The sequence below is a fragment of the Poecile atricapillus genome, chromosome 16, assembly GCF_030490865.1.
Source record: "Poecile atricapillus isolate bPoeAtr1 chromosome 16, bPoeAtr1.hap1, whole genome shotgun sequence".
NCBI classification, from domain to species: domain Eukaryota; kingdom Metazoa; phylum Chordata; class Aves; order Passeriformes; family Paridae; genus Poecile; species Poecile atricapillus.
The window spans coordinates 431067-445197 of NC_081264.1; the positions used below are offsets into that span (position 1 = coordinate 431067).

At 47.7% G+C, this 14131-nt stretch overlaps 1 protein-coding gene across 2 annotated transcripts in view; it reads right to left on the reverse strand.

Moving 5' to 3' along the window:
• Window positions 1-14131, reverse strand: part of ADGRD1 (adhesion G protein-coupled receptor D1) — a 118227-nt gene that overhangs the window by 90942 nt on the left and 13154 nt on the right. For both annotated transcript variants that reach the window (XM_058851764.1, XM_058851763.1), the window contains 6 exons: window positions 12802-12957; window positions 10311-10370; window positions 7410-7527; window positions 6489-6599; window positions 4868-4943; window positions 2990-3131 (listed from right to left, as the gene is read on the reverse strand). In XM_058851764.1, coding sequence (XP_058707747.1) covers window positions 2990-3131; window positions 4868-4943; window positions 6489-6599; window positions 7410-7527; window positions 10311-10370; window positions 12802-12957 — 663 coding nt within the window. The remainder of the gene's footprint in view (window positions 1-2989; window positions 3132-4867; window positions 4944-6488; window positions 6600-7409; window positions 7528-10310; window positions 10371-12801; window positions 12958-14131) is intronic.

A 14131-nucleotide genomic window follows, 5' to 3' on the forward strand; every position in this document is an offset into this window, starting at 1 on the left:
CCTGGGAGAAATGCAGAGCTTCCCCTGCCCCAGGGGATTTAACTCCCTGGGCTGTGGAACCATAAATGCTCTGTCAGGTTTTGTTTCAAGAGGTGATATTCAGTTCACAGGCATCCTCTTTGTAACTATTGCCTAAAATAGACTTGGTTTACTCCAACTTCCTTCTGTTTTCTGTTGCTCAGGGATTGGCATTTTTCTTACACACATTAGAAGAAGAGGAATTAAGAAGTCAAACTTTAAAAAAGAAAAACTGTTTGGACTTCGTATTTTTTTACTTTTTCTTATTACACTTTCCCCTGTTAAACTGAGAACATGGAACAAACAAACAGCTATAAGAATAAAATGATATCCACTTCAAATGTTTCTCCCATTACTGCAGTATTTTAATAGATAGAACAGGTTTCTAAGCCAGTTTTTATGCTCTCAGTTTAAACATATTATTCAATCACAAACTCGATAAACAACTTGACTCTTACTCTTTAAAGCACCTACATTAACACAGTGATCTTGCAGCCAGAATTTCTTTTACATTTTAAATTCTGCTTTTATTCTACGAGGAGCCCCACTCAACCAAAGGAAAGCACTTCAGAGTGAAGGAATATCAGAAAGGATCTGTGCTGCTGTCAGCTGAAAGCTTCCAGGGACACGGAGCCATTTCCCAAACTGCTCAAGTAAATTCACTTGAATTGACTTCTGTAAACTTGCTTAAGTCATTTCCTTAAGTAAATTTACAGTTGTGTATATTCCTATTGCTCCAGATCACTGCATGGAATTGTTTGGAGGCACAGCAGAGCACAGGAGAACAGCCCTGGCCCCTGCAGCCACACTCAGGCACAGCTGGAACAATCATTCCTTCTTGTTAACCATTAATTAAAGCCAAATCAACAATTACATTCTGAAAGCTGGGGATGGCAGAGGAAAGCAGTTTTCCTGTCAGATTCAACCTGCATTGTCACTGAAGAGCTCTGTGAGAGACACCAGCAGCCTTCCAACAGCAAAAAATCACACCTGACCCTGCCCGTGCAGTGCTGGGGGCTGCAGCCAGCCCTGCCTGCTCCTCATCCTCGGGATCCTGCTGCCTCCTCATCCTCGGGATCCTGCTGCCTCCTCATCCTCGGGATCCTGCTGCCTCCTCATCCTCGGGATCCTGCTGCCTCCTCATCCTCGGGATCCTGCTGCCTCCTCATCCTCGGGATCCTGCTGCCTCCTCATCCTCGGGATCCTGCCCACTCCTCATCCTCGGGATCCTGCTGCCTCCTCATCCTCGGGATCCTGCTGCCTCCTCATCCTCGGGATCCTGCTGCCTCCTCATCCTCGGGATCCTGCCCACTCCTCATCCTCGGGATCCTGCCCACTCCTCATCCTCGGGATCCTGCCCGCTCCTCATCCTCGGGATCCTGCCCGCTCCTCATCCTCGGGATCCTGCCCACTCCTCATCCTCGGGATCCTGCCCGCTCCTCATCCTCGGGATCCTGCTGCCTCCTCATCCTCGGGATCCTGCCCACTCCTCATCCTCGGGATCCTGCTGCCTCCTCACCCTCGGGATCCTGCCCACTCCTCATCCTCGGGATCCTGCTGCCTCCTCATCCTCGGGATCCTGCCCACTCCTCATCCTCGGGATCCTGCTGGCTCCTCATCCTCAGGATCCTGCCCGCTCCTCACCCTCGGGATCCTGCCCACTCCTCATCCTCGGGATCCTGCCCACTCCTCATCCTCGGGATCCTGCCCACTCCTCATCCTCGGGATCCTGCCCGCTCCTCACCCTCGGGATCCTGCCCACTCCTCACCCTCGGGATCCTGCCCACTCCTCATCCTCGGGATCCTGCTGCCTCCTCATCCTCGGGATCCTGCTGCCTCCTCATCCTCGGGATCCTGCTGCCTCCTCATCCTCGGGATCCTGCCCGCTCCTCATCCTCGGGATCCTGCTGCCTCCTCATCCTCGGGATCCTGCCCACTCCTCATCCTCGGGATCCTGCTGCCTCAGGCACAGAACCATGCCTGAGGAGTGGGACATTGCTCCCTGGAGCCCAGGAAGGGACAAAAACACAGCTTTGTCCAAGAGCCTCCCAGAAAATGCTCAAAACTGCAGCATGAGCACGAGGCTGGGTAAATAAAGCAAAGGGAGTTTTGCAAACAATCTGCACAAAACTCACTCTTCACAAGTGCCCAGCTCTGAGGGACATTGAGGAGCCCTCAGTTTGAAACACTGACAGCAAACAGCACACTTCACTCCTGAGCCTCAGGGGTGCTTGGTGTTCTCTGCAGCTTTATCAAAAGCCCAACAGAAAGAAGATAAACTGGCTGAAAAAACATCTTTAAAAGAAAAATATGATAAAATATTCAGAAGAAGATCTAAGAGATGTATTCTAGGAAATGCTGAAGAATTTAAATCGTTCCTTGCCATTCCCACTCAGGGCTGTAATTGGGTCAGAGATGCTGCAATGCCTCCTCTCAGCTCAGGACTCTGACCACACACACACACCTTTCTCCAACAGCAAACAAAACCTAACATTGCTCCAGCTTCTTGCTGGCATGGTTTGGTTTGCTGAAATTGAAACACCTTCCAAAATTCATCAGTTTTATTCACACTTTTCTCTGGGTTTTCTCAGATTGTTGTATTTTTTGGCTCTCGTTTCACAGGTTCAGAATCCTCTGCTCTCTAGAAAGGGCAGCTCAGAACTAGAGAGGGGATTGGAACCATCAAAACCCCTCAATTCCCTCAGTGAGATGAAAAAGCAAAAACCACAAGTGAATTCTTGTTTTTGATCACTCCACCCCAGTCTGCACCAGGCTCGCTGCACCTTCTCCAGCACAGCGCTCGCAGCATTTGCAGCGATAAAAAAGAAGCCGGAATGGTGGGGAAACATCACATTGTAGCCACAAATGGCAACTGGGTGGCGACTGGAAACACCCCCAGAAGTGAGGAGAGAAGCACAGAGGAACAGAGGAACAGAGGCAGGCTCTGAGCTGCAGCTCGGCTCTCACTCACCAGTTTGTGGGCGAGCTGGATGGTGATGATGGGAGACCCCGACAGGTTGTAGGACAGCTGGGGCAGAGGTTCCACCTTGAGAGAGATGAGATAACTGCTGGCTGAGATCATGGAACCCTTGTAGGCAGCAGCTTCAGCAATCCTTGGGAAGAAGTGAATGTATTAAGGAATAAGAATAATGACTGGATTTTTAGTTCACACGTAACAAAGGAACACAGGACCTCCTTTTCCCACCCAATTCCTCTGGGGCAGCGAGGTCTGGCCCCAAAGGATCCCACAGCACTGGAAGCCTGTAAAGCCTGGGGAGCAGCTCTGGACACCTGGGGGCTGATATCAAAGGTTCTCCTTCACTCTGCTCCTCCTGGCTCAAAGTGTTTGGGGGACTTGGAGAGAATCCTGAGAAGGGACCTAAACCACAGCCAGAGCAAAGGGAGGAGGAAGCTGACAGGGGGATTCAGGCTGATCAAACAGATAAATCAGCGTGTGAGACACACAGACTAAATGCTCACAAGCACAGGAATGTATTTAGAAGTGATTTATGGCTTTACCTTGAAAAATTGATGATGTCCAGCTAGATTTGTTAGAGGGAAAGACAGGTCATACAAACATACAAACATTGATTTAACTAAACAGCTGATTAGTCCTGGAAATGCATTTATTCTGCTGCAAAGTAATTTTGCAGCACATGAGAACCCTTATTTTAAGGTGAAACTGATGAGTTTGGCATTTTCACACCTTTAGGAGTAACTGGGATCCATTTGGTTTCAGGGTAGGATTTTTCACGCTCTCAGCTTTGATAGGCAGCATCTTTAACCTGCTTGTGTTTGCTAAACTTTGACCTATGTCAGGATCATCTTCATTCTCCTTCTCCCTTTCAAAAACTGAGATTACATCTTATTACCTTAATAAATTGCATTGATCCTGCTCTTTGAAAAGCATAAAGGCTCCCATAATCTATTGCCCCAATTCCTTCATGTGAGTACAAAATGCACTGTGGTGGCACAGCTCCCTCACAGCCACCTGCTGAGTGTCCCTGTCCTGGAGAGCAGGGCAGATTGATCCAGAAATGTCATCAGTAATTAATGATGACATTAATGATCATCTGGGCTGGGAGCCAGGCTGGGGCAGGCAGGGCTGGCTCCACCCGAGGGTCACCCAGGGAAGGGGGGCACTCCTGGCACTGCAGGAGCTGCTGCTCCTCTCCTGCTGCCAGGAACAGCCCAGAAAAACGCCCAGTGTGAGACACTGAGCCACACAGCCCAGAGAAAATCGAATGGAAACACAGCCATGCACTTGCTAAAAAGGACAGAGCAATGGTTGGCATGAGTGGCCTTGCAGAAATCCCCTGGGAGCTGTGCTGCAGAGGCTGATACAGCTCTGCATTCACTTTATCTTATCTGCTAATGATTGCACTGATGTGGTACATAAAGCAAAAGCTCTTTAAAGAATTGCCTGGTCTCCTGTTATAAAATCACCTTATGGGTTTCTAGGATTAGGATTCAGATTTTGTCTAAAGAGGGATGTTATGTTTTCTTACTTGTTTCATTTAAGTGCAAGCTTTATCTTTATATGTGCTAGGAGAAAAAGCACAATTTCCTTTTATGAGACAGATTAAATTATGAAATTCTAGTACCAAATCTGATGAATGGAAGGAGAAGACAAAGAAAGACAAACAGGTCGCTATGGGAATCTATTTTACTGCAACCTAAAATAAAACACGTAATGTAAACCTTAATCTCTCTCTAGTTAATGACTACACACCCTCAGCTCTGCAGAAGCAGGGTTATGGCCTGTAATTTGTTTCCAGCTGATAAAGACAGGAGTGTTTAAAGGTGCATCACCAGGGTAATGAACAGGCTGTTACCTCCTGGCACTTACCTGGTGTCCACAGGGTTGATGTTATGGAAGAAATAATGCATGTTGTGGTAGAGCAGCCCCACGATGGTGATGCAGGCTGTGGAGAGGGAACAGGGGTTACTCCTCAGTCCTAAACCTGAGAACTTCTCTCCTGGGGCTGAACTGGGTGTGAATTTAGAGCCCTGACCTACAGCCCTTCCTGTCTTTGCCTCTGCAGGGCTCTGATGCTCTGCTTGGAGAGAGTGTGCCCAGCACAGACAGCACAGGGGAAGAGGAGGATGCCTGGGCTGCTCAGCTGCACCTCCCAGCTCAGCTGTGAGAGCACACAGAGATGTCCAGGACCCAGCAGAGCCTCCCCAGCTCAACCAGTCCCAGGTGATGCTGGGCTCTCCAGCAGCCCAGTGAACAGACAGATGTGTTTTCTCACAGGGAGCCACACTGATGCCTTTTACTGCCCCTTTTGTTGCCTTCCAACTATTGACAGTGTCAGCTGGCCAAGGTGAAATAACACATTGTTTAGGTTAGCTCATCTGGACAGTGTAGGAGCCTGAAGGCTGAAATTGCTCAGAAGTGAGCTCTAGCTGGAAAAGAGTAAAACATTTAAAGCCCTGGATCATTTCAGGATACAAAGCACGACAATGTTCTGGAAAATCAAAGAAAATCTGCATGGTGAGGAACTGGATAAGTGGGAAAGGAAAAAACTCTCACTTTTTTTTTTCTGATGCTATTTTTGGCATCAGAAGTTGGTTTGCAATTATAGTTATTCAAAAAGGACTTGCAGTCTCCAGCCAGAGCCCCTGCCAGTGCAGAGAAACAAAGCTGTCACCACAAATCAGGCAGACAGTTCAGTAATTATCAGAGAATTTCTCACTGCAGGTCATTTCCAGCTAACTCTGCACTTTCTGAAGGAGGGACCGACCATCCCTCTGCAGAGGTGACTGCAGAAAGGCTCTGGCTGAGGAAATTCTGGGGGTTGGAATTTAGGGAGCAAAGGTCAGAATTGCAAAGATTTGAGGATGGAGGTAGATGCTTTTGTAAATTGGTTCCTTCAATCTGTGAGTAAAGCACAGATAATTAACTTCAAACATTGTTGTTTCAGAGTCTTGAGTAAAGGTGCAAGTTTTAGCCACGTTTCTTTTTGGGATTTTTAGAATTTTAGCATAGGTATGGATTTCTGAGTTCTGCCTTTTTGCCATGAGTGTAGCCTTGATCTTCATTCTGCAGCTGCTATTCCTTGAACCTGTTATTTTATAGCTTAATTTTATACAAAAGACCAATTTTGCATGAAGGGACAGGTAATACCTGATCTGACATCCAAGAGTTTCTTAAAAATAACCAGTTTAGATAATTAAAAAAAAAAAAAATTATGAAATTGTGGCTTCTCTGATGCAAAAATGTGTCAGAATTAAATGGTTTCAGTCTCTGCTGCTCAGCTCTGTTATTCAATATTAATTCAAGCAATATGGAAACTCCACCACGTTAATTGCTCATTATTACGACAGGACACTGCTGTCCTCAGACTCCGTGCAACCCACAGGGATCAAATCAGTTACTTGGAAAAATAAGGTGAACCAAAACCTGCTCTAAAACAAAAGCATTTTTGGAGGCCCACAAGTCCATTTCTCTTTAACCTTTTCCTTACCTTTTCCAAGGAAAGCTTCACTGGGGATGGAGATGTAACTCTGCCCTCGAGATGGAAATCGGTAGTGGGACACATTCAGGGTCTGAGGGTGCATTTTGACCACAGCGTAATCTGTGGATAACCCAAACAAAACCATCACAAATCAGCAGCCCCTGCAGCTCCCTGGCTGTTTATCCAGATTTCCTGAGAGCTCCTGCCACTCCTGCATTTACAGCCCAGCTCTTTGCAGACCTCAGGGTAAATCCAGAGCTCCTTTTGTGTGTGACTGGTTCATGGCAGAGCAGGGTCTGTGCCCTGCTCCTGAACCAGGGATCACCTCCCCAGGGCACAGAACACACCAGCAGCTCTGACTTGAGTCCTGCACACGAGAATCCCAGGGGGAAGAGATGCAGGCAGTGATGGATGGTCCTGCCCAGGTTCTCACCAGAGCAGATCAAACACCTTTGACACCTGCAGCATCCAAAGATGCAGATGAAATTAGGGTGCTAAGGTGCTAACCAGCAGTAAAATAAAACTCTCCACAAAGGTCAGAACTATTCCTATTGTTTCCAGTCTCTTGCAAAACCCTTGCAAAGATTAAGGCTTTGGAGCACCCAAACCTCCATGGGCTGCATGTGAGCTCTGGGCCCTTTATCAGCACAGCACTGCCCAATCCTTCACACATGGCATTTATTCTGAATTCCTCCCCAGATGACATTTATTCTGAATTCCTCCCCAGATGACATTTATTCTGAATTCCTCCCCAGATCACCCCTGGGGAGCTCAGGCACAGCCAGAGCCGATCACCTCCAGCACAGACATCCTCCCCCAGTGAAGCTCAGCGTTACATTCCAGAGAGGGAAATGATGGCTTTTGCTCTCCTGCCCCAGAGGAGAGGTGAAGCACAGGATGAGGAGAGGGGGCAGCTCTGCCCAGCCCCACCTGCCACGGCCGAGGAGCCCTCCAGGGTCAGAGGCAGCGAGTCCCCAGGCAGGTTCCTGGACAGGTGAGACATCACCGTGTCAATGGTGAGGATGAGGCTGCTGAACACAACAGGACCCTGGGGAGAGACAGGGAGTGAGCTGGGGGCTGCTCTGCACAGCTCATGGGACAGGAAACACCTGAAAACCTGCCCAATAACACCTGAAAACCTGCCCAATAACACCTGAAAACCTGCCCAATAACACCTGAAATCCTGCCCAATAACACCTGAAATCCTGCCCAATAACACCTGAAATCCTGCCCAATAACACCTGAAATCCTGCCCAATAACACCTGAAACCCTGCCCAGGTAACACCTGAAATCCTGCCCAATAACACCTGAAATCCAGCCCAGGTAACACCTGAAATCCTGCCCAATAACACCTGAAATCCTGCCCAATAACACCTGAAATCCTGCCCAGGTAACACCTGAAATCCAGCTCAGGTAACACCTGAAATCCAGCCCAGGTAACACCTGAAATCCTGCCCAATAACACCTGAAATCCTGCCCAGGTAACACCTGAAATCCTGCCCAGGTAACTCCTGAAATCCTGCCCAATAACACCTGAAATCCTGCCCAATAACACCTGAAATCCTGCCCAGGTAACACCTGAAATCCAGCTCAGGTAACACCTGAAATCCAGCCCAGGTAACACCTGAAATCCTGCCCAATAACACCTGAAATCCTGCCCAGGTAACACCTGAAATCCTGCCCAGGTAACTCCTGAAATCCTGCCCAATAACACCTGAAATCCTGCCCAATAACACCTGAAATCCTGCCCAATAACACCTGAAATCCTGCCCAGGTAACACCTGAAATCCAGCTCAGGTAACACCTGAAATCCTGCCCAATAACACCTGAAATCCTGCCCAATAACACCTGAAATCCTGCCCAATAACACCTGAAATCCAGCTCAGGTAACACCTGAAATCCTGCCCAATAACACCTGAAACCCTGCTCAGGTAACACCTGAAATCCTGCCCAGGTAACTCCTGAAATCCTGCCCAGGTAACTCCTGAAATCCTGCCCAGGTAACACCTGAAATCCTGCCCAATAATAACACCTGAAATCCTGCCCAATAACACCTGAAATCCTGCCCAATAACACCTGAAATCCTGCCCAGGTAACTCCTGAAATCCTGCCCAGGTAACTCCTGAAACCCTGCCCAATAACACCTGAAATCCTGCTCAGGTAACACCTGAAATCCTGCCCAATAACACCTGAAATCCTGCCCAATAACACCTGAAATCCTGCCCAATAACACCTGAAATCCTGCCCAATAACACCTGAAATCCTGCCCAGGTAACACCTGAAATCCTGCCCAATAACACCTGAAATCCTGCCCAATAACACCTGAAATCCAGCTCAGGTAACTCCTGAAATCCTGCCCAACAACACCTGAAATCCTGCCCAATAACACCTGAAATCCTGCCCAGGTAACACCTGAAATCCTGCCCAGGTAACTCCTGAAATCCTGCCCAATAATAACACCTGAAATCCTGCCCAATAACACCTGAAATCCTGCCCAATAACACCTGAAATCCTGCCCAATAACACCTGAAATCCTGCCCAATAACACCTGAAATCCTGCCCAGGTAACTCCTGAAATCCTGCCCAATAACACCTGAAATCCTGCCCAATAACACCTGAAATCCTGCCCAGGTAACTCCTGAAATCCTGCCCAGGTAACTCCTGAAACCCTGCCCAATAACACCTGAAATCCTGCTCAGGTAACACCTGAAATCCTGCCCAATAACACCTGAAATCCTGCCCAATAACACCTGAAATCCTGCCCAATAACACCTGAAATCCTGCCCAATAACACCTGAAATCCTGCCCAGGTAACACCTGAAATCCTGCCCAATAACACCTGAAATCCTGCCCAATAACACCTGAAATCCAGCTCAGGTAACTCCTGAAATCCTGCCCAACAACACCTGAAATCCTGCCCAATAACACCTGAAATCCTGCCCAGGTAACACCTGAAATCCTGCCCAGGTAACTCCTGAAATCCTGCCCAATAATAACACCTGAAATCCTGCCCAATAACACCTGAAATCCTGCCCAATAACACCTGAAATCCTGCCCAATAACACCTGAAATCCTGCCCAATAACACCTGAAATCCTGCCCAGGTAACTCCTGAAATCCTGCCCAGGTCAGGCGGGTTCCTCCCACCCACAGCAAATAAAACCTCTCACCGATGGATCCAGGCAGAGTTTCCCACTCTGCTGTGCTGGATCCAGGGGCTGCCAACAGCAGCTGCTCACAGCCAGTCCTGCCCAGGACTCAGCAGAACCAACAACTGTGCACAAGTTTTTTGACAATGAAGATTGGTATCAGATCTCTCTTGGAACACAAGCTGAGACATTACAGTTTGGCCTTTCTTTCATCTTTATTCAAAAGCTTCTCAGCATAAAAGCTACCATAACCCTCCAGGTTGAAATTTGATTCATAAAATCTGAGTTAATGCATGTTTCAGTGAAAAGGAAATCTATTTTATCTGAAATCCATTTACACCAGAGATGATCAAGGATTTGATGCTAAGAACTTAAATCAATTAGACATCCTTTTGTCTTAAAAGCATTTTAGGCTTCAATGAGACCTCCCTGTGCTTTAACTTCTCCTTCTCTCAGTTTAAAAGCTCTCTCTTCTGAAATCTGTGCTTTCTTAAGAGTCAAGCAAAAAACTCAGGAAATTTCTGGATTCACCCTGCAGGTATTTCATCAGTGGCAGATGATAAAATAAGTCATAGTGCAAAAAGTCCCAGCAAGCAAAACAAAGCAACAACCAGTTTTGTTATCATCCATGTGAATTTATGCAGCTGAAGGGAACTCACACATCTCAGCCCACTTGTCTTACCTCTGGTTCATCCATCCAGTTGGACAGCAACATAAAGTCTTCAATAGCTTTTAAAAATGCCTGGAAGACAAATAAAACTCGATTATTTATTAACCAGCTACATCTCCTGGCAAGGACCCAGGGCAGAGCTCTGCTAGGATTTTTCTCAGGTTTATGTTGACAAGCTCACTTCCACTGACAGATCCATCTGTACCTGCCAGCATCCTCACCACCTTCTCTGTGGTGCCTTCTCAAAGGAACAATTATTTTATTCAGAGTCCCACCCTGTAACTCCCAAGGTGCTGAGCTGAGCTCATCACAGCTGAGCACTGGGACTGGGACTAAAGTGAGTTTATTCTCCAGTTCTATCTAAACTCACATCACATCTCTGGAATCACTGAGGGGTTTGGGTTGGAAGGGACCCTAAAAATCATCTCGTTCCATCCCCTATTCCCTGGGCAGCCTGGGCTGGGACCTGCAGTGTGCAGTGCAGAGCAGATCCCAGTCCAGATCCCATTCCAGATCCCATTCCAGATCCCAGCCCAGATCCCAGCCCAGATCCCAGCCCAGATCCCAGCCCAGCCCTGGGACCTGCCCTGTGCAGTGCAGAGCAGATCCCATTCCAGATCCCAGTCCAGATCCCAGTCCAGATCCCAGCCCAGATCCCAGTCCAGATCCCAGCCCAGATCCCAGTCCAGATCCCAGTCCAGATCCCAGTCCAGATCCCAGCCCAGATCCCAGCCCAGATCCCAGTCCAGATCCCAGCCCAGATCCCAGTCCAGATCCCAGTCCAGATCCCAGCCCAGATCCCAGCCCAGATCCCAGCCCAGATCCCAGCTCAGATCCCAGCCCAGATCCCATTCCAGATCCCAGCCCAGATCCCAGCCCAGCCCTGGAGTCCTGCTCTGTCCCCACACCGAGGGACACAGAAACTGCACCGCAAATTAAAGAAAAAGCCCAGGTTTCCAGCTTCAATTTATCTATTAAAAAGCCTTCAGAGAATGAATGTAGTGAAGCTCCACTGTGGAATGTGGGAGACACCACATAACAAAACCCAAGTCAGGTTTGTCAGAAGCGATTCATTACAAACGCGCGTCAGTAATCAGAAAGTTTATTGCATATCACTTAAATCAAATTTCCTTGTGCTGTGAGGCGTGTGACAATCAGGCAGAGATAACTGCACAGAAAATCACATGCGTGCTCAGTGCCTGTCTTTCAGAGAATTAGCTGCAGACAATACAAAGCCTCCCCATCCATCAGGCAGATGACAGAACGGTGAATATGATCAGGACTCTCTTGTATTTACTCCCAGAATAGCTCGCTAAAGCTAATCGTGTCCCACATTTCTGTCTCAAATCCCTGTGGTGGCACACAAAGAGCACCAGACAGCGCCAGGGAGCAGCCAAGCATCAACTGCCTGCTGTGGGAAACAGGTACCGAGTGTGGCAGGATGCGTTCCCTTTGTACAGCCCACACAAATTTATCAGGAAAACAAAGGAAACGATGTATTAAAGCTTTTTAAAAGGGCTTTTTCTACATATCAAACTGTGATCCGTGAAATCCAAGCTTTAGAGTTTGCAAACACTAAGCTTTTAGCACAATCTCTCAGTTGCTGTCCCTGTCGTTTTCAGAAGGTTTATTTGTATTTTTTGTCTGAGTAAAGCTCCCTTGTCACTCTGGAATTGCCCCCAGGCTTAGGGGAACAATCAGCAGCGAGGCCAGAGCTGATCACTGCAATAATGGCTTCACTGCCTGCTGGAATCAGGGAATTAGGTGCCCATCACTTTCCAGCAGGCTGACTTTGTGTTAGAGGGGAAACACCAGCTCCCTTCGTCCCCTCTGTGGATTAGCTCCAACAAAATTAATTCCTTGAACCCATTTCAGTGGAGACAGTGACTCCAGCACTTCTCTGGGCAGGCTGTTCAGTGCTTGACAGCCCTTTCAAGGAGGAATTTTCCCTAAGATCCAACTGGAGTCTCCCCTGGCACCACTTGAGGCTGTTTCTCCTTGTCCTTGTTATTTGGAGAAGTGATCCAGCCCCTCAGGAGAAGTGATCCAGCCCCTCAGTGGTAACCATGGCTCCAAAGGCATAAAGGAACAGCTCTAGGGACTGGTGAGACATTTCAACCCTCTAGGGACCAGTGAGACATTTCAACCCTCTAGGGACCAGTGAGACATTTCAACCCTCTAGGGACCAGTGAGACATTTCAATCCTGCAGGGACCAGTGAGACATTTCAGTCCTCCAGGGACCAGTGAGACATTTCAGTCCTCTAGGGACTGGTGAGACATTTCAGTCCTCCAGGGACCAGTGAGACATTTCAACCCTCCAGGGACCAGTGAGACATTTCAATCCTCCAGGGACCAGTGAGACATTTCAACCCTCCAGGGACCAGTGAGACATTTCAACCCTCCAGGGACCAGTGAGACATTTCAGTCCTTTCCTCTGGGCACTGCTCAGCTCCAGGCTGCAGCAGGTCCTGGGGAAGGGCAGTGTCCCCCAGCCCCACTCACCTGTGCCAGGCTCTGGGCAGTGTGCTGGGACACGGATTTGTGGGGCAGGCTCAGGGACACGTTCTGCAGCAGCCTCAGCTCCGAGCTGGGCGTCCGGGACCTGCCTCTGTCCTGGCCCAGAGCCCTCAGGATGGGCTGGTACGCGTGGGTGGGGAGCTGCAGCAGAGAACAGCCAGAACAACAAATCCCAAATCATCCCAAATCATCCCAAATTATCCCAAATGATCCCAAATGATCCCAAATGATCCCAACACAGCCAGAACAACCCATCCCAAATGATCCCAACACAGCCAGAACAACCCATCCCAAATCATCCCAAATCATCCCAAATGATCCCAAATGATCCCAACACAGCCAGAACAACCCATCCCAAATGATCCCAACACAGCCAGAACAACCCATCCCAAATGATCCCAACACAGCCAGAACAACCCATCCCAAATCATCCCAAATCATCCCAAATGATCCCAAATGATCCCAACACAGCCAGAACAACCCATCCCAAATCATCCCAAATCATTCCAAATGATCCCAAATTATCCCAACACAACCAGCACAACCCATCCCAAATGATCCCAAATGACCCCAACACAACCAGCACAGCCAGAACAACCCATCCCAAATGATCCCAAGTGATCCCAAATGATCGCAACACAGCCAGAACAACCCATCCCAAATCATCCCAAATGATCCCAAATGATCCCAAATGATCCCAAATAATCCCAAATGATCCCAACACAGCCAGAACAACCCATCCCAAATCATCCCAAATGATCCCAAATAATCCCAAACTGTCCCAACACAACCAGCACTGAATGGATGATGGATGGATGGATGGATGATGGATGGATGAATGGATGGAAGGATGGAAACATGAGAATATATCACAACAGGTAATTGTTGTATTGTCCATATGAAAAATCAATTTTCATTTTTTTCATTATACTTCTACTAAGCAGACAGAAACCTATTTTCTTATTGTGGTGGGAATTCTTTTTCTAATTTTAAAGGAAACAAAAGGAAAAGCTACCAAACTGGGTTTTAGCCTCTTATATTTTCAAGGTAATAGTAATTACCTTGTAATAAAATAGTAATACTTCAGAAGTTGCCACATTTTTTCCCTTTTTTTTTAATATAGTGAATATTTTATTTAACAATGAATTTTCTTTGCATTCTCATCTTTCCATAGTGGCTAAAACTTCTGCCTATGCATATTTAAAAGCATTTATAATTGAGGCACGAAAAGAAGTGCCAGTAATGAAAAGCAAGCAGGGAGGAGGGTCGGTAACTTTGTGATTTTTGCACATCCTGCCATCAGAGAAAAGAGCTG